This window comes from Urocampus carinirostris, chromosome 5, assembly GCF_059441175.1.
Source record: "Urocampus carinirostris isolate Australia breed hairy pipefish chromosome 5, RoL_Ucar_1.0, whole genome shotgun sequence".
Classification (NCBI taxonomy): Eukaryota; Metazoa; Chordata; class Actinopteri; order Syngnathiformes; family Syngnathidae; genus Urocampus; species Urocampus carinirostris.
Genome location: NC_142353.1, coordinates 27,965,722 through 27,990,095, shown reverse-complemented (window position 1 = coordinate 27,990,095; position 24,374 = coordinate 27,965,722). Strand labels below are relative to the sequence as shown.

Below are 24,374 nucleotides of genomic sequence, written 5' to 3'. Positions count from 1 at the left end.
TAAAAGACGCTGATTGGCGGATACATAAGAAGCTGGGCGTGGTTGAAGAAATCGTGCATGTTTAGGTCACCAGGCCAAAAAAATTAAAACTAATATTGTATAGTTTGTAAACATTCTTCTTATTCTCAAATTATTTTTATAATTAATTTTAGTTAAATAAAATCTGTGAACAGAACAACATTAAGAATATTATATAATCAACTCAAGATATAAATAAGTCAATCAAAATTGTTTTTGTATTGCACCTTTCAAGAAACTTCAATTTGATTTGTAAAAACATCCATCCATCCATTATCTGCACTGCTTAACCTCAGTAGGGTCGCGGGGGTGCTGGAGCCCATCCCAGACAAATGAGTTTGGCATGTTTCTGTTGAACTCGTACCCATTACTGTATTTGTACACTGCATCATTGGTGAGCGTTGATGACACAGAATACTTACCAGCAGTGAAACCAGACCACGCTACAGCTTATTTTGTTCTTTTCCAGGAATAATTAAACTCAAAAGGTTTGTGAGGAAGCAATGCAAGTCTTGAGCATTTCTTTTCGAAACTCATACAACTGTATGCATCTTTCCTTCATGCAGTGGACAGCACATTCGCCCTACATGCAAAACGTCCCCAGTTCAAGATTGGGTGGAAACACATGTTGGCCTGTCGTTTTTTTTTTCCGTTGCAAACTAAGCGAGCGGTTTGATGCTACTGTGCGCATAAGTCTGCTGCCTGTGGATTTTCCATCATGCATCATTCCGATCAGACGTGAAAAAAGCAAAAGCAGAGCAGTAGGCCTACATTACAAGATAGTTTTGAATTTTCTTTGGGTACAATCATCAAGTCGCAATGGCCAAACCTGAATTAAAACGCCGCAAGTTAAATGTTAGAGGCGAGCATCACAAACAGTGGGAGCAAATGTCAGTACGATACGAGGGATTAATACAAGCTTCGAAGAAAGGTGGGGAATATTCGTATTGTGTTGCTTGCAAAAAAGACGTGAAAGTAGCTGATACAAAGAGCCACGGCAAAAACGTTATTAAGAATATGTACAGAATGATATAACAAGACACATGTACAAAATAACATATTAAACTACATAAATAAACACGTTTGAAAAAGATATGGTGTAAGATTATTTTGTATTTTGTAAGGGAACATACGACAGTTTGTCAGGGCATGGAGCCGTGGAGGTTAACAGGTATGGGGATGGGCGGCACCAGGCTGTGCCTGCCCAAGACACACCTCAGGAAATGGGGCTATGACCCTAGGGGTTAAGGGATCCAAACAACAACTGTATGCAGGCTTCAGCGTACCTTGTTTTCCCCAGTTTTGATAATTGAGGATATTAAGCATGTGTAAGCCAGATGTGTTTACTTCTTTAGTTGACAGGGTGGTAGCAGATGTTTTCCATTGTTATAAAAGTACAACTAGCACATTGCTTCAGGAAAGGTAGGTTTGTGCAGCATGTTTTTTAATGACAAAACCGCATTGCTCAATTTGTGGCTGCATCCTGGTACAAAACTCAAGTATCAACACACCGTATTTTTGTCACTGCAATATAAGTTGCATTTTGCAAGACAACAATCAAGATACTCGACTTGACTATCGTCGCTGAATTTTATAGAATTGTTGATGCTTTCACCGGCGCATAAAACATGTCTAGTACATTTCCACTTTCCCTATAATTAAGCTGAAGTCGAAAACACTCTTTGACAACAGCTGCACATGCTTCACACCCCATGACATCTCGGTGTGTCAGCATGACGAGAAATGCGCCTTACTTGCTGTTGACGGTCTTGCGCAATTAACAATCTGCCTAAGCAACAATGTCTGCGGTTAATGTCCTTAATATGCCAGGCATTTTTCTGTGACATTTTATGAAACATGCAACTTTTACGTATCAAAATTTATCAGTGCAGCACTTATCGTATGACAAATCGCAACTTAAATTACTGTATCAAATATTCAATGTAAAAGAAAATTTACCCCAACCCAACAACCCGGAACACCTAATACAAAGATACAGTTTGAATTTTAATGAAAAAAATCATAGAAAGGAACAGATCAACCATGTGAGGAAAGGGGACCTCATACACAGTGGGTAAATTGAGATACGGGCAATAATTGGATTATAAACTGTATATGTGAACCACATCTTCCGATTCAAGGCGTAATAAGAAAGCAACCATTCCGATTTCAATGGTTGGGTTAGTACTTTCGTATTCCAATTACCCTTGCATGTAGGCCTAAACACATTTTTGTAATCCTATTTCTTCTTCGGATATTCACATGCTGTAAAGCCACGTGGGACTTGTAAGACAGAAACAAATGATAAACGCAAAATCTACTCAATGGCATACATATGGAGGAAACACTGCAGTGGAGTGGCGCTACCTTGTCACTTTGCAAGTATTGTGGGAAATGTAGTTTTATTTTTTGTCAAAGCACTCTCGACCAATTTATTTTTAGATGTTCAGACATTTTAAGCTCTCGCGGGCCACATAAAAATATTTGCCTCGCGTCATGAGTTTGACACATGTGATATTTAGCGTAGTGTTAATCTATCCTTCCGACAAGCCACCTACGAGCACAACTTGTAAATAGACAGGAAGCAGCACCTAATGTGTTTTGATTGATTTCTACAGGATATCTCCATATTTTCTGCCTTAAGACAAAATTGCCAGTTGTATCTATCCATATATATTCTAGTCTATGCTTCTGGTAGGTCTTGACGTGCAAAACAATGGGAAAATGAAACTAAAGTTTTTTGTTTGATTTTTCAGACATTTTGTTTATTTTTTTTTCCCCTTACAGAAGAGATGCTAGTTATAGCCATCAGAATATTGTGCAAGTCCATGCTCTTGGCAAGCCATGTACGAGCACAACTCATACATAAACGAGACATACTTATGTTTTGGTTCATTCCTCAAAAACATTTTAGTTTTTTATTTTCTACCCTCAGGGCATCAGTATATATAGTTTAAGTCCATGCTCCTTGCAAAGACAATGCGGGCACAACTTGCAAATAAACAAACACAGTGCATTGTGTTTTGGCTGATTTACTGAAACATTTTGGTTTAATTGGCGAAGATGCCATGGTAATATCCATCCATATACAGTGAAGAAAATAATTAGAATACCCTGCTATTTTGCTATTACTCGAAAATCATGGAGGGGTCTAAAATTTTAATCGTAGGCGCAGGTCCACTGTGAGACGGAAACTAAAAAGCAAATTCCAAAAATCACAAAGCATGATTTTTTTAATTGATTTATTTTTGTGATATAGATGTACACAAGTATTTGAACACCTGAGAAAATGAATGTTAATATTTGGTGCAGTAGCTACTACAGAGGTCAAACGTTACCTGTAGTCTTTCACCAGGTTTGCCCACACTGCAGGAGGGATCCTTTACAAGTTAAAGTCTTACTGATTGTATAGGGTAGACAGGTGTCTTTATGCAGCTATGGACCTCAAACAAGTGCATCTGATTCAGAATGATACATGGAATGCAAGTGGACTTCTAATGGGCAGACTGACAGGTCTTTGTGGTCAGAATTCTAGATAAAACACAAGTGTTTGAATACTTATTTGCAGCTATATCACAAAAAATAGTAAAAAAAAAAAATCATGCATTGTGATTTCTGGATTTTTCTTTTTAGTTTGGCTCTCTCAGAGTGGAGTTTCAGACCCATCCATGATTTCTAAGTGGGGGAAATAGCAGGGTGTTCAAATACTTATTGTCTTCACTTAATAGTATATGTCCATTCTTCTGGCAAGGCACCAATGAGCACAACTTGTAAACAGAAAGGAAGCAGTATTGGAGCCCACTTTTGGAGCCAGAGCAAATTTTAATTTTGGTGAGACCCGTGAATTATTTACTCCCTTATTTAATGCTGGAAGTTACATTTGGAAATACCTATTATAACCTCAATTATCAAGATGCAATTTAACAAAACTATTGGTATTTTCATTAATTGCAAAAATCTTAAGTTCTACAAGTAAAATGGGACTCACCCGTCTTGAAGCCTCGAAAGGACAGAAGCAAGAAGGTGTTTTGAGAGCCGAAATAAAATCACAGTTCCAGGTCACGATCTTTCATTTGATATCCAAGGCGGTAAAATCAAACCCTCGCTGTCTAAATTTATGTCGGCCTTTCACCCACCTTCAAAAGCTTTTCAAGTGAAATTGGACACTAAAATTCCAAAGGCAGTATGAAAAGTCAGAGTAACATAGTAAACATTTGTAAGCATTTATTTCAAATGTTACATGGAATTTTTTTTATTATCAAGGTAGAAGGTGAGCTGAAGAAAATCTGTGCTCTTCACAAAAATGTTTGCAGGTTAACACAATCAGTGACTTTTGAACTCCATATTCTGTGTCATTATTGAATTTCGACATTTGCTACTAAGCAAATCTTGCATCACATTGCTAGCTGGTATTCAGTAACATTGTCTATTGTTTCAGTGACGATAAAAACAAGTTGAGGCAATAAGCTGCTGCCTGCGAGAAAAATTTAGAGCAGGAAAGAAGTCTGTATATTCATTAAGACTTGCTAAAACATGTACATATATTTTTTATATCAACCCTTTAGAAATTTCAGTTTGCTTTGTAAATCTTCCCAAACAAATAATTGAAAAAAGTAAAAAAAAAAAAAAACTACACCTAAAACACCCATTTTTCAGTCCTGGCTTCAACAGATTTCACCAAATCTTTTCCAATAATGCTGAAGTCCTCCAGTATAGCTCTCACGTTGGGAACCAACTTTGCTTCTTTGCCAGTGACCTCCACACTCCTGGCAGACATGTGGAAGGGCTAAGGGAAGTAAAAAGGAAATTTAAAAAATACATTTGTTGTTGGCTATGTTTTTTTTTTCAGCTATATATATATATATATATATATATATATATATATATATATATATATGCATCTATACACACATCATCTACAAATAGATCACACAAATATCGAAATTAAAAACGGCCAGCGTTGATACAGCCGAATTTACAATTTGCAGTGGAATTTTCTTCAATTTACATTTTACGACATCATACAGCAACAAAGACCAATTCAAGATTTATTTTTCTTGACACAGTTACAAAACCAGAACTATTAATTATAAATATTAAAATATTTGTTTGTATCTAAGCTCTTTAAACATACATTTCATGTTGTAATACTGGATACTTTTGAAAGTATAAAGGCCTCCAATCTTATAAAGCAGACTTTTTGTTTTGTTTTTTACATTGATTTGACAATTCATTAAGACTCCATAACAACTTCCGACCTCCGTATTAAGATGTTCAAAGTAGGTATGTTAAACATACAGCCATTGGACTGACTCCAGCCCATTGGATGATATAATCTGGCCCAACATAAATTTCTGACTGTCAAAAAAAGAAGCGATTCTTTAAGGTGATTTCTATTGAAAAGTAGTTTTTTTCTAATGAGTGTAAACCAAATGCTCTCCGGCCGCTAGAGGGAAGTGTTGAGTTTGTATAGCGTATCGAGTTGCATCCAGTGTAACACTGCATTCACTTAACTGTTAAAATAAACCAGTTAACACATTCAATGCCAAACATGAAAATCTGGTCCACCATCATGGTTTGTGAATAAATGTTCTGTGTTTACAAAACATCCCTTGTGATCCATGATTATAATATATATAGGGTAGGTTACTACTGTAAGATGAAAGAATGATGCTGAAAAACAAAACTTAAAATTTGGAGTAGATATTTTACTGATCTGGTCTGGATCCAGCCCCAAAGCCAAACTGAATTTGACATCCATGCCATTAAGTGTGGCGCAATACCAAAAGAGTGTATTCAAGAGAAAACACTTCAAAGCAAAGCCTTATTGTCTCTCAAAACCGAATTGTGTTTTACCTTGAAGGGCAAAGGGGCAAAGGCCTTTGGCTTCCATAAAACTGCAATCACAGATCCTCCATATGGGTCACAAAAGAAAAGGGCCAGGTCCCCAAAGGCATCCTGAACATGAAAATGATTTTATTAAAAAAATGCAGCTGTGTAGTGGCATTATTTTAAGCAACAAATAAAACGCATATAGTTTCTGATTAATGTCTGCCTTAGTGTACATAGCCTGTATATCAGGGGTCAGGAAAATATGCCCATGGGCCAGATATGGCTATTTTTATGTGTACATTTGGTTTGCCATTCCAATTTTAATGTAGGCAAAAGCATGAAGCCAATTGTTTAATCAAAAATATATAGAGCAGGTTCAACAACAGTTTACATTCAAGTCATACAGCACATCAACAGACACTGTTTTGGCTGTACGTCTCTCGAAAGAATCCTTTATATACAAGCTCATTAAAACAATGTATGTTTACTGTTGAGACCATTTATGACGCTAACCAATGGAACAAAGTGTACATACCCGAAAACGCCAGCAAAGCAACCAGAGCAATTTGATCAAGTTAGCGGTAGCAGTGGGCTGCTCTCTGATCACATGGCGCACTCCCTTAAATACATCCGCATCCTTCTCATTTGCAGTACTTCGTCATATTTTTACAAAATAATCTGCTCGCACCTTGTTTTTAAACCATTATTTAAGACCAAAATGAGGGGCAAAATGAGCCCCAAAAAACTCAACTGCGGGGGATAAATATTAAGTGGTATATTTTTTGATATGTTTCAGGCATTATTCTCATTAATAGATTGGATCAAATCATCAAATGTTACACAGTGAAATAAAATGTGCTGAGCATTAGCTTTTGTCTGGAGAGCGTATTTGGTGGTTTTGTTGAATTTTGGCTTCAAATATTTAGAGTGGCTCTCAAAAAAAGAAAAGAAAAAAAAAAACGCAAAGAAAAACAATATTTTGAATAAAAAGGTTCCCGACCTATGCTTTATATTACTAGCAGGGAAAAGTGAGGAAAACAGAATTAAGATTCTTTCAGTGAAGTTTATATGCAAAGCCTCTTCTTTAGTTTCATGAGTATTTTAGTGGTTTGCAATTGAGTTTGTTGGCAGGATGACGCTGCCATGTTCCAAGAGCTCAACTTGCAACCCCCCTCCCCCCTTCTCGGAACGCAGACTTCAAGACAACACTGACCCGCAGCTCTGCCAGGAAGCAGGTTACAGGATTGTAGTCTGTGACTGGCATCCTCCCCACCGACGACTTCGCGTTGCTGCTGATCAAGCCCCTGCTGAAATTGACGGCAGGCGGGTCTACAGCCTGGCCGAGCAGCGGAACTTGCTTGGGGTTGAGGTGGATGAGTACATCGTAGGCATCCAGAGGAGGACGCATAATCACCTGGTCATTCAAACATGCATATTGAAAAAAAATTTCTTTTGTGATAGTTGGTTTTTGGCCATATAACTTACCCTGACATCTTGAACCTGACTACCATCCATAAGCTGATGTTCCAGAACTTTTAGGCTCTCTGCAGCCACCATCATCACACGCTGCAGCATCTGAGGAAATGCAGAAACCAATTTACTGTTGCTATTGTTCTATTCCGAATCTACCAACTTCCTGGGGCTGTGCTCCAAGCACTGAAAGTTACCTTCGCGCATGCGCAGATTGGGCAATGCATCCCAAATTAGTCATTCGTAAAACCTGCGATCGTTAGTAGGGTCTACAAATTCCGATCACACTCGCAGGTAGGCCGCTTTTGATCTTCTCATGTTGCTGCTTTTGGCGCTTTGAGATCGACCACGCCCTCGGCAGTTCTTCCAGGTTTCGCCCTCGGCAGTTCTTCCGGGTTTCGCCCTCTGGGTCTGTTGGTCTGGGGGCTCGTGCACCTCGAGACGGTCGCTTGTAACAGGCGCTGCAACTGTTATGGATGACGAACAGCTTGCCTCAGCGGTTGGCCGCTTGCAGCTTGAGCTGTAGGAGGTGAGGTCACTCCTACAGGATTGCTCCCACCTGCAGCCCCCGTGTTGTCGCCAGGTGAATCCCCAGACTCCATGACGCCAATGTGATCTCCCTAGCAGAGTCGACATCTCTCTTCCGTGCGTTCGATTGTGACTCGCCTCCTTGCCTTTTCAATACAGCATCACTGTTGTCCGCTCAGAGCATGCCCAGCGGAAGGGTGGGCGCTCCATGCAAAGTTACAAATGTAACTATGGTTCTATAAGTCCCGTACGACCGCCAAGGCGTCTTGTCACTTGGCCCCCTCATGGTCAAGCGAGAAGATTCTGAAAGTGGCTTACCTGCGACTGTGACCGGAATTTGTAGACATTCCTTACAATAGCAGGTGATAAAAATGACTCGATTGGTATGCATTTCTCGAACTGCGCTTGCGCGAAAGTAACAATCAGGCTTAATGCACCACTCCTCATAGAAACACAGTTACAAAAAAAGGCATTTACACATGTATATTTATTAAATGGAATCAGATGTGGTACAAACCAATAAGGGGAGGCACGAGGGCCCAGCCAGACATAGTGATCGCTGATTTTTTTCCAGGATTATAAATCCTCATGAAAATATAATTTACTAATTCTGAGGTTCGTCTTTTTCTTCCCCTTATCATTCTCCTCCTTACTCTCTAGCAACAATACAGTCCATAAAACCTGGGACAAATAAGCATTTTACATGAAAATTTATTAAATGGGATTGGACATGATACAGCCGAGCGAGGGAGCCAGCGATCGGTGATATCATTTTTTTCCCTGGGACAGATTATATGATAAAAGCGTTTATTTTTTAAATAGGCTACAATTGGGTCACAGTTTTGTTGTCCTCATTTTGTGTTCATTTTAACAGTCATTTTCAAGTCAGTTGAAAAATGATCAAAAACTTATATTACAAATTCTGAAGTTTTTCCCCACCCTTCTGCTTGTGCTCCTCCTTACTCTCTAGAAACAATACAGTCCATAAAACCTGGGACAAATAAGCATTTTCACATGTAATCTTCTGAAATGGGATCAGACATGATGAAACCGAATGAGGGAGCCATAAGGGCTAGAGATCACTGATTTTTTTCCTAGGGACAATAGATTTCACAATTAAACGTTTAACCGGTAAAAAATGAGTACAAAATAGATCAAACTTGGCCTCAGTTAATTTAAAGCATCCCAACAAACAAGCCTGAACTTGTGCTGGAGAAAATCTACAAATATAGCAGGCACTGTTGGCATGCATATAGTAAAACCAAAAGCAGGCTATAAATATGCTTGTCTTGTAAAAATGTGAAACACAAGGCCTGGGGGTTCAAGAATAGCTCAACAAAATATTCCAGAAATCCTTAAAATAAGCAAAACTGTTTGTTGACATATTAAAAAAAAAGGTTAAACTCAAATGAGAAAAATACATGAAATAAGCTAAATAATATGACACAATTTTGTAAATCTAATAGGTTATTATTTTTATTTCACTGCTAAAACATCATTTTTCTTATTGTAATTAATAATAATTAATTGGGACAAGCTTTGTTTCAAAAACCCCTAGTACAGCACGGGTTTGGGGAAACAGGCTTAAAGCGATTTAAGCTAAATTATAAATTCAAAGGGGACGGGCAAGCTACACCCAGTGGCTCAAATACGGCTCGCCCCCCAAAAAGTGAAAATACAATGATGATACTTATATTATAATGATATATACATGCATACAAATATATGCCGTCATAATCCTTTTTTAACACAATAGAGCTCGTGACACCAAAGGTTTGCCCCCCACGATTTAAGGTCTTTTTTTAAAACAATGTTTTCGTTTAGTTATTTTATTCTTCTTGTGCGCAGAAGACTTACACCAAACATTTTTTTGTTCAGGGGGGAATGTGACGTCCCAAAACAGCACCTCAGCCAGAAACGTGAGCAAACAAAAAGTTCCTGCCCTCCGGCACCCTATAAGAGGAGGCTTCCCGGAGGCTCCTAGTAACGTTGAGGGGAAGAGTGAGGTGGAGTGCACAAAGTTTATCTAGGTCAGCTACGCACCATGAAAAGTGTGTACCTTTTCTGCACATTGCTGTGCATCTACGAAAGCTTCTACGCAGACGCCATGACCCAGACGGAAAAATACAAAGAAAGACATTTACAATATTTCATGAACACGGATGGCAACGAAAAGCAGTTGGTGAGCTCAATTTTTAATATTCTTCCTGCGATGAAATGATGTTGGCACGGTTGAACTTGCAGTTTGATACATAAAAAAAAAAAAAATCAATACTATTTTGCTTACGTTTCCAGATCAATGATTTACATCAAGTTTTGGATAGACTTCAGAAAAATCAACTTTCAGCTCTCAGAAAAAAACATGGTCACCTGCCCGTGGTAGGTTAGAGAATAGCCGTTCCCAACAAAATACTCTTACTGGAATTCTAGTGTGCATTTTTTTTCTTTTTCTCCAGTGTGATCCAGGAGACCAGTGTGCACTGAGAAGAGGCTCAAGAATCGGGAAGCTGTGTGATTGCTCCCTGCCAAGGACATGCAATTCTTTCTTACATCGGTGTTTATGATTTAATTCTTATATTCCACATATAAATTATATTAAGCTCACTTTAACTTATAATGTATTCAATTGCCTGTTTAATATTTAAGCAATTACTGTAAACATGTATATTTTTTATTTTATGAGGAGAATTATTTATGCCTCATTTAATAAATGATTCATCCTGCTTCAACTTTTTTTGTCCTACTGACCTGCACAGTGGGAGCATTCTTGGTCCACATCGAGACTTTTTTGTCTTTAGGCGTTGCAATAAACATGACTGGTAGAATATCCCTAGAGGCCATGAAGTCATTCTTGATCTTTGTGTAGTCCGCCGCTACACGTGAGGGAAGAGGCACAACAATCACAACTTAGCAACGGCATCGAGAAGGATGTTAAAGTATGTCACATGTGTAAATAAAAAGGGGTCAATGACTGTTTTGCTTGGGTATGTGCGAGAATGCCTGCCTGTGAGCTGCTTGTTGAGGTTGACAATCAGCGGGTTGTTCCTCCAGTCAAAGGAGGAGAGCAGATGAAGGAAGCGAAGGAAGCCCACCTGAGGAGAACTGAGGACAGGGAAAATACATTCACTTGACCGACATGGCGAAGAGAAAAAAAGAAGGGCAAGGAAACACAAAAGCAAGGCTCGTGAAGACAAAACTTTCTTCGAGATTCACTGAAATGAAAAATTGCATCTGAAACAAAATAGTGTAACACTTGGCGGAAAAACACGATAAATTACCCCCAAAAAACATTTGCAATATAAAACAACAAATACAAATTACATATTAGATGCTAATTTCTTTTATTAAATTATCATTAAAAAATACATTTAAGTGGTAAAAGAAAACCCTATAAACAAGTGATACAGAAAAAGAAGAACAGCTGAGAGATCTAAAATGCAAATAATAGAATCAAGTTTATTCCACTTCAAGGAGTTATGATCAATAAATAGCGTGAATTTCCCTGCGGGGATGAATAAAGTATCTATCTATGTATCTATCTATCTATCTATCTAGCTTATAACTGCCACACTGAACCTATTATGCTCTGCCCCCTTTTAGGTAACTATTTTGAGGGCATTTTAGCTTTTTATATAGGGATAGGATAGGGAGGCTGAGTGCTGAGGGTGTCCCCGGCACAGTCACAGTGCTGTCCCAGCAGAGCGGGCACCAAATGACCGATTTACAGCACCTGATATTCCCAGGGAGTCTCCTATCCAAGTACTATCCAAGTCCAATCCTGCTAACCAGCCGAGATTGGGTGTTCGCAGAGAATGGTATGGCCGTAAACAGGTCAGGATCATAGTGCGACAACAGACTCACATTCACATTTCCTTTAAGTAAGAATAATAATAATAATACTAAGTTAAATCCTTGGCATATGAAACCAGCCAATTGAATTCAGTAATGCACTGAATTCCCAACACAAAAGTACTTGTTCATTAAATAAAACTGCTTAACTGTAGCAAGTTAGCACTTTGGCAATAGCATTCAAACTAGCCGAAGTACATTTAGCGGCTAACAAAAAACACGGGCGCAGAGAGATATGAACTTGGGCAATGTCTTGTTAATCTAACCCTGGTCGAGTTTTGAGGGCACTCTAAGTCTTCTTCCTTCTCTTGTTCAATATAGTAATATGCAACAGCGTCAAGCACTTTTGGTAATTTTAAGCACCAAATTTTGTGATATCCCTGGTTATTTTATTTTATTTTTTTACCCGGGGGGAGTGAAGGGTGCCGGCTCTATGAAAAGGGAAGCCACCAGGAGGTCTGCTGTGTCTTCTGTAATATCCTCACTGAAGAGCTGGGCACCCAGCCAACGTTTGGCCAGGCGACACACAGTCCCGAAACATGGGTGTTGCTGCTGCAGCCTGACGGAGAAAAAGAAAAAAAACTTGAGTGGTGTAGTTGTGGCCTGTGCAGTCCTTTGAGACATTTTGTGATTAAAGGAGATACAAATATTTGGGACTTGACCTGAGGACCGAAATTCTCCATAGTAAATTTAGAACAGGACTGATGTTGTTTCAATGTTATTATTAAGTGATTACCAGGTTATAATTTTTCGAAGTAGTGTTAAAATAGGCTGTCAGCAAATGAAACATCAAGCCAGGTAGAAATCAAATTAAAACAAACAAACGCAATGAACCAACATTGATGGTGTAATGTTGGTAATTTTTTAGGCCAGCGTGTCAAGATCTATAAGACTAGTTTATTACTACATTTTACCCATGGAGTGTGCTTGTCAGTAAAGGCTTGTGAATGGTCTTCATTTCCAGTTGCTGAGCCTCCTCGTTATCCCTTACAATTAGAAGCCCCTTGGGAGTAGTTTGCTCCCTCAGCACCTGGGGTTCTCGATGGTATGCCACCTGGATGCGGAACACAAAGCCGTCCTGGAACAGAAAGATTTGATGCTAAATACATCCAGTAGAGTTATGAATGATAGTTGTTGAAAATGTATTGTACCTTCCAAACATCCAAGTGTGTGGCACAGGGTCTGCATATATAATTATGCTGTTGGTTAAGTAACTCTCCCAGGCGGATGTGGAAAGCTGCTCGGATGTGGCGGATGGCGAGGCGTTCGTGAGGCCACTTACCACTCCCCTCCATATGACAGATCACTGCAGATTTCCAAAGCATGATTCATAAATCGTGTCGCTCTGACGGAGTAGCAAAGTAACTAGAGTGTCATGTAAACTAGGTATGCACAGACATTTTGGCACTAAAAAAGGTTTCTGCCAAAAATAACTTAAATAATAAGAAAAACAAAAAATAAAGGCTTCTGAAAGAACGATGTTTTAAAAACGTCACGTCTAAGGTGAGCCGTGTGAAGCTGGCTTTCACTCGGGGGGAGATTTTGTATACGACTCGGTTGCTCATTTTTCATTTTATACACGAGAAATAAAGGAATGGAGGACACCGTCAAACCGGGACTTCTGCCAAGCTTTTACGTCTTCTCAAAAGTTCGAGTGGGCCTTTTGATTCCAAGTTTTTAGAAGTAGCTAGCTGGACAGGCCAATGTACACATCTAGCTCCACAGAGCCAACCAACTACAATTGAGCAGTTTTATTTGGTAAACATGTGACATTCCGTCTATTCGTCTCTGAAGTTGAAAATGCAAGTGTGACTTTTTAGTTGCATCATTAGTTTCATACACTCATTTTCTTGTCACTAATTGCTTTTCTGTCCATTAAAAGCTCAAATCACCAAAAATATTGTAATATTCACAGCATTATTGTTAAAAGCACTATTCTATTTCATTGCATTATTTTTATAACTTAGGCCAGTTTTTTTTAGCACTACATTGTGATTATTATTATTTTTTTTCCCTATTTATCCTAAGTCTTTTAACCTTTTTTCTCTTTAGTCTTTATTACATGTTTTACCATGGAATGCCACGTCTAATCTCATTGCATAAAATGTTTTACAACGTTGAAATCGATGACAATAAAGACATTTCTAAACTATTCTAGATATGTGCTAAAGGGAAGAGCCAAAGTGTGCAGTGTAGAATCTACAAGCCATTTCCTCTTCTTTATAACTTTAAGTTCAATGAACTTGATTGTTATTTGCACTTTCCAGTTTTCCAAGTGAATTATTTTACGCATTTGCTTTTTTGTGTTACTTAATGAGCACTTAAATAAATCACTTAGATTCATTTCTACCATCATTTTATATTCTACATTTTTTAGCAAGTCGGTGCAAAATAAGTAATTTTCTATTTTTGACCTAGCGTTTCACTTATTCGGTTTTGTCCCATTTCCCCCCCCCCCCCCCCCCCCTCCAGAGCATCCAATTGCAAAAAAAAAAAAAAAAAAAAAAAATCCTCATGTTTAAACACCACCACAAACTTTTGGTTGGATCACATACTAACCTGCAATGGGGGTAACATAAGCTGGGCAGGGTTTATCTTCTTTTGGTACAAGCCCTTGGAACATCTTTTGTTTGTCAAAGAATGAGTGGGAAAACTTAAGTGGCAGAGGAGGAAACACCTGGAGATTAAAGGTTGTGTATTTAAGAGGAACACCATATTAAAAGTTGTCAATACAAACAGTACGTATTTTCTGACTAGGTGTTTACCTGTGTGTATCTGAGTGAGGGATGGGCCCCTTGCACTGCTGTAATGGACAGTGGAAGACCCTCAAGTTTCCAAAGTTTCCTGCTTAGGTCATCATAAGACTGAATCACACGCAAACTTTCCTCCTCTCCGGTACTCGGCACCTAATGACAATACCGGGTGGACGAAATATACAGTAAACGTGAATGACTACAAAAAAAACAATTTTTAGTATTACTGTACATTTATTATGCATTTACTACAAAAAGTAAAACACTAAAGTTAAAAGCAGAATCGTCCTATTGTCTTTTAACCTTAGAACCCTAAGGAGATGTGAAAAATTCAAGCCAGCAAACCCTGGCCTTAGGGCACAATTACGTCCTTTTATCAATGACGATTGTTGGAATTTGCTTGTTGTGATCTTCTCCTATCCTTGGAATGCATTCAGCAATGTGCCTTTTTACACCCCTACCCTCAAGCTTTGTATCTGAATTCCCTTCATAAAAGGGGTGCGGCTCAGCTAAGACCAGAATGTGTTCAGGGATTCAGCTCATCACACTCTCCCGATGAGTTGATTCCTCGCATTGTTTTTTAGTTAGGTGATGACCAAATCCTGAAAGTATTTTTATATGCTGTGAAAATTGTTTTTCTACAACAATAAAATTCAGACGGAATATTTTACCAAGAAATTTAAAAAGATTATCAGAGGTTTTAACTATTTTCTGCCGTTATATCATCAATTACAAATAATCACACTTCATTTAGAAAAGCCTTTTTCAAAAACATTTTTTTACCCGATTTTTTGTTTTGATGACATCGTCAACAATTGCCCCAACATGACGCACACATGACTCTGGGATACCTGCATGGCTGTTAGGGAAAAAGGAAAAGTGGCATTGTTATTTTTTTTTTCACTCAGAACCAACATCGGATAAGAAAAGAAAACTATTTGGGCAATAAAAACATCCATCCATCTATTATCTGCACGGCTTATCCTCAGTAGGGTCACAGGGCTGCTGGAGCCATCCCAGCCCTCTTCGGGCAGTGGGCAGGGGACACCCTGAACTGGTTGCCAGCCAGTAGCAGGGCACACAGAGACGGACAATTCACTCGCCCATTCACACCAAGGGACAATTTAAACCAGCTAGTCAAACTGATGTGCATGTTTTTGGAATGTGGGAGGAAACCGGAGTGCCAGGAGGAAACACACTCAAGCACGGGGAGTACATGCAAACTCCACACAGAGGGTTTGATCTCATGACCTCAGAACTGTGCAGCTGCCGTGCCACCCGCAATAAAAACATTTTAGGGCAATACAATGTAAAGTAAGTGAGATGAAACACAGGAAGCAACTCTATGTTATTGACAGGAGACAGGAAGTAAAAAAAACCTTTTTATATGCTAGTTTGCAAGGTTTTTGAGTTATATTTTTCACTACTCATCTGAAAGGATATTGCTAAGTCGGAGACAGTTTATGTTTGTGGGTAAAGAGAGCTTGTTACAATATCTGATAATTAAACTGAATCATAAAATCTATGACCTGAATGCAAATCAGTTTAATTTCATGGTCAGTAAAAATATAAAACATACTGCTGGAGTAGGTGAGTGATGATTTGTTGTGGTACCAAACGTTTCTGGCACATGCTTTCTCCTTCCCACAGAACAGCCTCTGTGATGCCGCCATCCTGAAAACGACGAAGCTCTGAACGAGGGCCCCAAAGCTGTCTGAACTCAGCAGCCTAGTAGAAGAAACATCAGGTTAGAATAAATAATCATCCCAGACACGCAAACACAGTAAATTCAGTTCAGGTTTAAATGTTTTACGAGTAATTAGAATAATTGGGAAGTTGTAAGCTTTATTGGTATACTGACCTTGGGACTGTCTGCGGGAGGTCCTCTTTCCAAAACAGTTGTTGCTAGTTCAGGTTGCAACAACAAACCAAAGGTAAGAGGTGGCTGTGATTTGTACTTTGGAGGTTCACTCTCCAGTGGCCACTGAAAAAAATGCGTAAAATAAAGATTTCAAATCCACAATCTGAGTGACTGATCAGTACTTAATAATCCATGCATTTCACAAATTGACAGGTTTTTGCAGCTCCTCTTTACAGTTTTTCCCACTATACCACATCAACAACAAACTTAATTTTGCATACCCAAAAACATATAAATTTAAACTTTGAGATGTTCAGTTTCATATTTAACCCCCGCTGCATTCAACAGCTACGCCACTCAATAAACTCAAGTCAAATAACACAAGAGGTAAATCCATTTTTATTTTTTCTTTATATGTATTTATATTGTTAATGAATTCGATTTACATATATCACACCAAGTAGTAATCACTAAGAATGACTTTGTGTAATCTAATATCTGGGGTTCCAGGTGCTGGAATGCATTAACTAAGCATTACTATAGGTTTCTCTCCGCTGCTATCAAGCAATTTCTATTTTCAATCCACACCTCAGAACATATAAATGTCGTATCCCAGGAGTCTACAGTAAAGATTATTTGAATCGACATGACCCACCTCAGGTTCAGGAGAAAGTGAGTAAGTGAGGAGGCGGATCCTTTGGCCAAATCCTCTCTGGAGCAGCGAGAGTATAAACGGGAGAACTGTGTGCACGTAGTTTCCACTGTGGTCCATCAGCTCATTGAGGAGGTCCAGCTTTTTACAGCTCGACTGCAGCTTTACGAGATCACACAATCTAGGTGGTATACAGACAGCATATAAACTCAACGTGAGAGGCTCAAAAAAGATAACCGGTTGGTTTTGAATCTGCTGAAGGACATACTGGAAGACGTGGTCGCTGGTCCTTGTGATTGGTTTAGGAGTCATGAGGAGGCTGTGGAATCCATCCACGGTGGGGTTGTCCCAAAACTGCATGGACAGTGAGGCCTCATGCTGCAACTGAGATATTTATTTCAAGTGGTTAAAAGAAAAAATTCTGAATAAAATATATTTTTTAAGTTCTAACTGTACCCGTTTGTAGGTGCATGCTGTCATTTCGGCACACAAGTTGAGGTGACCAGATGGATCAATGAACACAACTTGGAATGCGTCATGAAAGTCTGCCATTGAAGGCTATAGAACATAAACATAATGGAAACATATCAAAAGTATAAATAGCAGTGTCAAGTAAGGTTTTCATGCATTAATTATATCACTGACTGCTGTTGAATCGGTATCTTTGGCCAAGTTGATTCCATTCACTGTCAAGTCTGTCGTTGCTGTGAGGTAAAAAATATATACCGGCTCATGAATCAGTCTGACATGTTTATATTATGGACATAAATTAAAAGTTTTATTTAAAAAAAAGAAAAATAATATACCCAGAAAGTTTAAGGTGTTGCGCAGCAGTTGATAGGCAGCCATGGAGTTGCTGACTCTGTGCATGGTCAGAAGGTACGCCAAGAGCATGGAGGCCAGAAAGCCATTAAAGCACCCGGTCCCCTTGAATGGATTTGAGGGGAAAGCGAAAACATTTAAATTGATCGAACTTTTTTTTCCAATTTCCTAAAGTCAAACCCCAGAATACAGTGTCCTCGTCTTACGGCATTTTGACTTTATAGTAAAAAAACTTTGCAAGTCGTCTATAAAATACTGTATTTATTTACTGTGGGTCCTGAGGATTATGGTGATGCTAAAGGGAGTAGTAAAAACATAACAATGGTAACAAAGCATGAGATTATCAAGAATTAGGAAGAGGGCAAACAAATCAGCACAGACGCAACATTGCATGACCGTGACCAATCGACCATCAGGACATTTCGTAGTAATAAGAAGGCAATGCAAGCAATGACATATTTTAAGGGCATGGCAATCCTCACAAGTAGAAGGTTTGAAATCCGTTTCATTTTTAACTCACTATCTTTCCCTTTGCATCCACCCGCTACTTTACCCAACCGACCTGCTAAGATCGTGTCACGCTAAAGGCAAATATATTTTTCCTTTACGTGCCTATTTATTTATGATGTTATTTTATCATATAAACGTATATTTCACATAAGTAGTACTTATTATATACAATTTTGTTATTTATAGGGTTTTTTTTTCCCACAGGTATCAGAAGTTCGGAAACCATCATCTATGTATTACTATAGATTTGTATCTTCCTGGATACAGCAATTTCCCTTTCCGATCACCATCACAGAAAGGATCAATGTCATATCCTGGGGGTCTTGTATACATAAAAATGTGTATATTTACAAATAAAACATTTTAACCTGTGTTTAGTTTTTAGAAGAACTAAGAGACGCAAGTGTAAATGTAAAATTGAAATCTGATAACTGCAAGGCAGACGTGCTAACGCATAACCATGAAAATGCAACACCTAGACACACGTGAAATCATTGGTTCTGCAACAATTCATGTGGACTTAAAAAGAAACTGACCTGGTCAAGCTCTCGTTGGCGGAGCCAGACTTTGAGCAAAGCCACACCGTCAGAAAAAGCAGAGCACTGAGAGCTCACTGCAGTCAGAAACTGGAGGTGGGCCCTGGGCAGCATATCACCCAGAAGAGAGCTGTTGTAATGTGGAGTGGGGGGCTCGTTGAGCTCTGCAGGGAAATCAAAATTTCAAAAGATGTATTTGGTTTGTATGACATGAAGAGAATTTGTTGTAAAAATATTCACCAGATTCAGAACTGTTAACCTCAGTGTACCAGCCAGTCCTTATGTTATTCATTTGTGGATGGAATCGCCTTGGCTTGAAATATCCAGGAGGTGGACAAGCATGAAGCCGGATTGTAAAGGAGGATGAATCTTTACCTAAAAGATATGGCAAAATGGCTTGAATATTTACTTGTCAGCAACACAAAAGTAGCTGTCAGCTTCAAAACGTAAATGTTAATTATTGGTCCAGCTCAATGTTGTGACTTGTTTTCAAACACTGCTCTAACCTGTGACAAATGTAACATCACCTGGAATTACTCAATCAAAAACTTGGATATCACATTTGACCCTAATCTGTCGTTTCAGTTACATGTTAAGAATATAATTTGAACAACTTTTTTTCTATCATTGCAACATTGCAAACTTTCGCCCTATGCTGTCCCATTCTAAAGCTGAGATTTTATTTCATGCGTTATTTACCTCCCGTCTCGATTACTGTATTGTACTACTCTTTGGTCCCCTGTAGTTTAGCATCAAAAGCTTGCAGCTGGTACAAAAATACTGCAGCGAGGCTTTTAACTGGAACAAAATAGTTTGATCAAATTACTCAAATTTTGGCCTACCCGCACTGGCTCCTTGTCAGTGTAAGATGTGATTTTGAGTTTTTGTTGGTATTACACAAAATTATGCATAGACTTGCTCCTTCATATCTGTCTGATTTAATTCCCCCCGCCCCCCATCATCTGTTGGAGTCTTTGCTCACAAAATGCTGGTCTACTCGTAGTCCCCGGAGCCCCAAAAAAATCTGCAAGTTCGAGAGCGTTCTCCATTCAGGCCCAGATGAAGTGGAATGGTCTGCCCTCTCAGATTGGATCTGCAAACTCAGTAAACTTGTTTAAATCTAGGCCTAGAACACAAATCTATTCAATAGTTTCTGAATGATGTTAACCTAAGTAAGCTGTCAACCAGACATTCTGTTATTACCTATATTTCATGTTGACGGTGTCTGTGTATTGTCAGGTGATTGCAACATCTCTTGCATCCTGGTTATCTTTAAAAGGGGATTACCTCAAATGTGGCCCCTGCTCAATGTTTCCTCATGTTTTGAGCTTTTCCTTGCCCTTATGTAGGTTTAAGATCACAGGATGGTGTAATACTAATCTATCCTCTTTAGAACCCTGTGAGACTGCTTCTGATTAATAAATAAACATTACTTGACTTCAAACAGGTTGGTGACCCATGCTGTAAAACACTGTTGGGAGTTTTTTAAACCAATAAAAAATACTACAAATAGTAGATTTTGAACCTTGGGAAACCTAATTTCCATTTTCGTAATCTCTAAAAGGAATTTAAAGTTATTTAATTTTAACTCAAAACATATTTTGCATAACTTTCCTACCTGGAGGACTCAGCAGAAGAACAGGTCGAAGCCGATTGCCCTGAAGGCAAGAGTAGGACAACGCTCCGATGTCCGATGAAGTTGACAAATAGTGTGCTAGTCCTGCCAGGTAGATGGCTCTTTTCCTTGGATAACGTTGATTTAAAAAGTCTTTGACATGAAGAATATCCTTAAACCAAAGAATGACAAGAGTGATGATTTATTCCCCAACATTTAAACAACTTTATTGACTTATAAGTGTGACCTACAGGCGACATTGTGACTGCCAAATCCACTACGATGCGGGGTTTGGTGCAAGATCCCAATGGATAGCTTCCAATCAGATCAACAGAAGTGGGAGGTGCCATTTGGAACTTGCCTTTTTGTGTGGTTGGGGACAGTTGTATTGGAACCTTCACATCAGAGGACAACCATGAAAGGTCATTTACCTGACGGAAAAAAAGAAGAAAGAAGATTTTCCTTTTAATGTTGACTTCATAAAAATATACAGTAAACCCAGGGTTCATACAACTTTTTCATGGCCAAATTTAAGCACTTTTAAGGACTTTCAGTGACAATTTTTAAATTTGTCCAGTATTGTTAAAAGAAAAATCTAATGTGACTTGTGTATTTTGCAGAGCAAAAAAATATATCATTGATTTACGCATGCAATTTTTTTATCTTATGTGTGCACTTATCAAATTATACATTTAGATTTTGAGTAAATTGCAAATATATTTTTTGAGTTAAATCTCTCCCCAGATGGGTGTTGGGTAAATTGACTGCGTAGCTTACATTTTCAGTTGCAGGTAGTTCTTCCCATCACAAATTACCCGGTAAACGAAGCTTGCGATTATCAAGAAAAACGAAGAAGAAATACAAATCCCTAAATTTGATAAGTTGCATAGCTGAAACAAATCTTACAAAAAAAGGGAGCGGTTAAAGTAACAGGGATGTGATTTGACCAATGTGAAATTATCTGAAAATTAGGCGGGGGTCTGGGGGCACCCAGCTAGGTCCAGGGCAGTGCCCTGGTGGGGGGACAAGTGGGGCGAAGCCCCCCGGAGCTCATGGGTTTTACGTTTTTTTAAGTACTTTCAATGCACTCAGATGACAAAGAAAGACAAAACAACAGCATCAATTTTCAATGTATTTTGAACTATCCCATATAAAATTACAGTTTAAGTCAACTCAAAATCAGTCACATTAAAAAATATTGGACTGCCTTTGCTTTTAAAAACTATCACTGAGAATATCATCATATCTAACTCATGTGATTACTAAGTTAACACATAAATCATGTTGAAAAGTTCAAATTTCATAAAGAAATAATTGTATCATGACCAAATGAAAAGTAACTCATATTAGAACATACCACAAATGTCTTTGTTATAGCAGAAGATGTTATCTATAAATGAAAGTACAATAAGTATAGGCCCTACAGTAAAGTGTTGGTGTAATGTACACATGAAAATCTATTATTGTAATTGTTAAATATTTATGGCCATTTTTATTACGTTATAATATTTTCGAAAAAAAGGGGAATTTGAAAAGTTTACCACCTACCTCAAAATTCACGACTATCAGCAACTGGTACAGGTTTTTGGGGTGGATCACGTCTCTCTATTACCGCTTCCGTTTGTGGTGTCAATAAGGGATGGAGGCCTTAAAGTTTTGGAGTTTTCGTTTGGGCACCGAAACTACCAGCGATGGAATAATTTGTTGTTCTTGACTGGAGTTCTTTCACGTGTTTTTTGCTCTTTGCGTGACTTTCAAGAGCTTTGAAACCTCTCCCACCATAGACAATGGTATCATGGCATCAAATGCAAAGCGCTTTCCCGGCACGATCGATCTTCCGAATAAAGTCACTCAACAAATTCGTCACAGTCTTCTTTCCAACATTTGTAGATAATTCCTTCTCCAACCAGTCCGATCGAAACTTGTTTTTTACGATCTTATCAATTTCTTTACCTCGCGGAGCATCTTTGCGTTCGATCTCGGACATCTTTCTTTAAACACTCGGCAAAAACGTGTGAGAAATGAACAATGGCATACTCCTACGCCTTTATAACAAGCGCGTTTATTGGTCAACACGGAGACTTCAACCAATCGCAAGTACGTTTCATTTCAGTTACGGAAACACTAAAATGGAATGCTGTAGAGACGAAATCGGTTTTTTTACCAATTAAAAAATCGGAAATCTTAAAATTTTATTTTTGGAGATAAAAAAAGCGGAATTCCGCGAATTAGCGGAAAAAAATCACATCCCTGAAGTAAGTAAATATTTTGAGGGCATGAACATCCTCACAAGTGCAAGTTTTAAACAGTTTAATTTTGAATACGCCTTTGACAAAGGTTCGGAAAACATTAGCTACGTGTTACCTTAGGTTTCTAACACCCACTATGTGGCAATTGAACTTTGTAAATCGCACCTCAGAACGTCTTATTCCGAGGGTTTACTGCACACAGAACCACATAAGAAATACATGTTACCTACCTCCATCTCAGCTGAGCGTGGAACAGACTGCAAAAGTTTGGTGACTTTCTCAACAAATGTGTCGATTTGCTTTTTCCTACGTTCACTGAGGGCTACTTCTTTCAGCAGCTCCTCCATCTGTTCAAAAAAATACACCAATGGGATTTTGTGAGGTTCTTTATATTTGCATTTAAGTTGCTTACTTGAGAGTCTTACCTGCATTTTGAGCAAGCTGCAGTGAAATAGACTCTCTGCTTCTTTCAGTTGGTTGAGCTCATCCACAGTTGGAGCCCTATACAGGTCACCTCTGGACAACTTCACCGGGTGAAATGCAATTCTCTCAGGATTGCCCTTTTTCACTTTTGCAGGAGGTTCATTTTGCTCCTTCATGTCATTTGTCAAATCTTTTGGAGTCATCTGGCGACACAAACGAATACATTGCTCTTGAATAGTGGAAGAAATAAAGTATATTGCCGGGAGACGGGGTTCCCTGCATTAGGAAGTTTTTGTTATGCGTCGTGGAAGGCGAGGGCACTTCTTTACGAGATTTGCCCTACGCTACTTTATCTACAAAAACTTAAAATAAATCGGTATAGTCAAAAGTTTGCCCACAAAGTTTAAATATTGAAAAGAAATGTATGTTTCCTGTGTGTCTATTCGCCATTGTGCCATTTTCACTGTTAAACACGGCAAAATAGATACCTTCACACGACGACGATGAATAAAAGCTACCATACTGTATTCTGCTTAAAATAATCAAACTATTAATTAAAAAAATTATGCCTGAACAAGTAATACAACTAAACAGAAGCTAAACAGTGCGACTAATTTACTCGTAGTTTACAGAACTGCACATTTTGAGCACGTCTTCTTGGTCAAGACACATTAACGAAATGAAGGTAGACGCTGGCTTACCTTGACTGACTTTAGATTTTCACGTTTTTTCTTCATGTCTCAAACACACCCAAAAAATAAAAATAAATCTTAATTGTATTTTTTGTTTTATCCACGCTACGATACACACTACACTGAACTCACATGTGTACGGGTCAGTCAAAACTGCTTGTTAGCATAACATTCACTCATTGGTCTACAGTAGGAAAAAGTGGAAGACAATTGGTTCTTGGCCGTTGAGCTTCCGGTTGGTATTTATCAAGCTAGGTTGACAGGTCGCCACAAAATACAGCAGGGGTGTCAAACTCATTTTAACTCGGGGGCCACACGATAGAACAAACAATCTCTCGGGGGTTGGACTTGTAGATTAGGGAGAAAGAAAAAAAGAGAAAGAAATAAAGGAAAGAGAAGGAGAGAAAAGTAGAGAGGGTGGGACAAAGAAAGCGCGAAAGGAGAAAGAGAGAAAGAACGAGAGAAGTGAGAAGGGGAGAAAGAGAGAAGCGGTAAGCAAAAGAGAGAGAGAAAAGGAAGAGAAAAGGAAAAAATGAAGAAAGAGCAAAAAAAGGTAAAAAAAAA

The 24,374-nt window shown here is 38.6% G+C and overlaps 2 protein-coding genes across 2 annotated transcripts; one reads left to right on the top strand and one right to left on the bottom strand.

Moving 5' to 3' along the window:
* Window positions 1-4,217: 4,217 nt before the first annotated feature.
* Window positions 4,218-23,986, bottom strand: nol6 (nucleolar protein 6 (RNA-associated)). Its single transcript, XM_088335130.1, has 26 exons — window positions 23,820-23,986; window positions 23,121-23,321; window positions 22,926-23,042; window positions 20,698-20,877; window positions 20,450-20,618; window positions 19,072-19,206; window positions 18,832-18,995; window positions 17,770-17,890; window positions 17,609-17,667; window positions 17,420-17,521; window positions 17,232-17,347; window positions 16,967-17,144; window positions 16,312-16,434; window positions 16,030-16,178; window positions 15,234-15,309; window positions 14,463-14,603; window positions 14,257-14,374; window positions 12,849-13,003; window positions 12,612-12,775; window positions 12,104-12,256; window positions 10,853-10,950; window positions 10,597-10,721; window positions 7,336-7,425; window positions 7,064-7,264; window positions 5,875-5,976; window positions 4,218-4,804 (listed from the first exon to the last, which is right to left on the bottom strand). The coding sequence occupies exons 1-26, from the start codon at window positions 23,853-23,855 to the stop codon at window positions 4,655-4,657; spliced, it is 3,423 nt and encodes a 1,140-aa protein (XP_088191256.1). The 5' UTR covers window positions 23,856-23,986; the 3' UTR covers window positions 4,218-4,654.
* LOC148365914 (cocaine- and amphetamine-regulated transcript protein-like) lies at window positions 9,848-10,467 on the top strand. The gene is made up of 3 exons (XM_088335129.1): window positions 9,848-10,030; window positions 10,144-10,227; window positions 10,305-10,467. The coding sequence occupies exons 1-3, from the start codon at window positions 9,893-9,895 to the stop codon at window positions 10,410-10,412; spliced, it is 330 nt and encodes a 109-aa protein (XP_088191255.1). The 5' UTR covers window positions 9,848-9,892; the 3' UTR covers window positions 10,413-10,467.
* Window positions 23,987-24,374: the final 388 nt, after the last annotated feature.

What these genes read in the sequence shown, in the direction of transcription:
- LOC148365914 (XM_088335129.1), top strand. Translation starts at nt 9,893, where the DNA reads ATGAAAAGTGTGTACCTTTTCTGCACATTGCTGTGCATCTACGAAAGC. An exon ending in ATGGCAACGAAAAGCAGTTG is followed by an intron (nt 10,031 to 10,143) that starts GTGAGCTCAATT and finishes TTACGTTTCCAG; the next exon opens with ATCAATGATTTACATCAAGT. An exon ending in AACATGGTCACCTGCCCGTG is followed by an intron (nt 10,228 to 10,304) that starts GTAGGTTAGAGA and finishes CTTTTTCTCCAG; the next exon opens with TGTGATCCAGGAGACCAGTG.
- nol6 (XM_088335130.1), bottom strand. Translation starts at nt 23,855, where the DNA reads ATGAAGAAAAAACGTGAAAATCTAAAGTCAGTCAAG. An exon ending in ACCAGCGACCACGTCTTCCA is followed by an intron (nt 17,145 to 17,231) that starts GTATGTCCTTCA and finishes TATACCACCTAG; the next exon opens with ATTGTGTGATCTCGTAAAGC. An exon ending in CTCCCGCAGACAGTCCCAAG is followed by an intron (nt 16,179 to 16,311) that starts GTCAGTATACCA and finishes TTCTTCTACTAG; the next exon opens with GCTGCTGAGTTCAGACAGCT.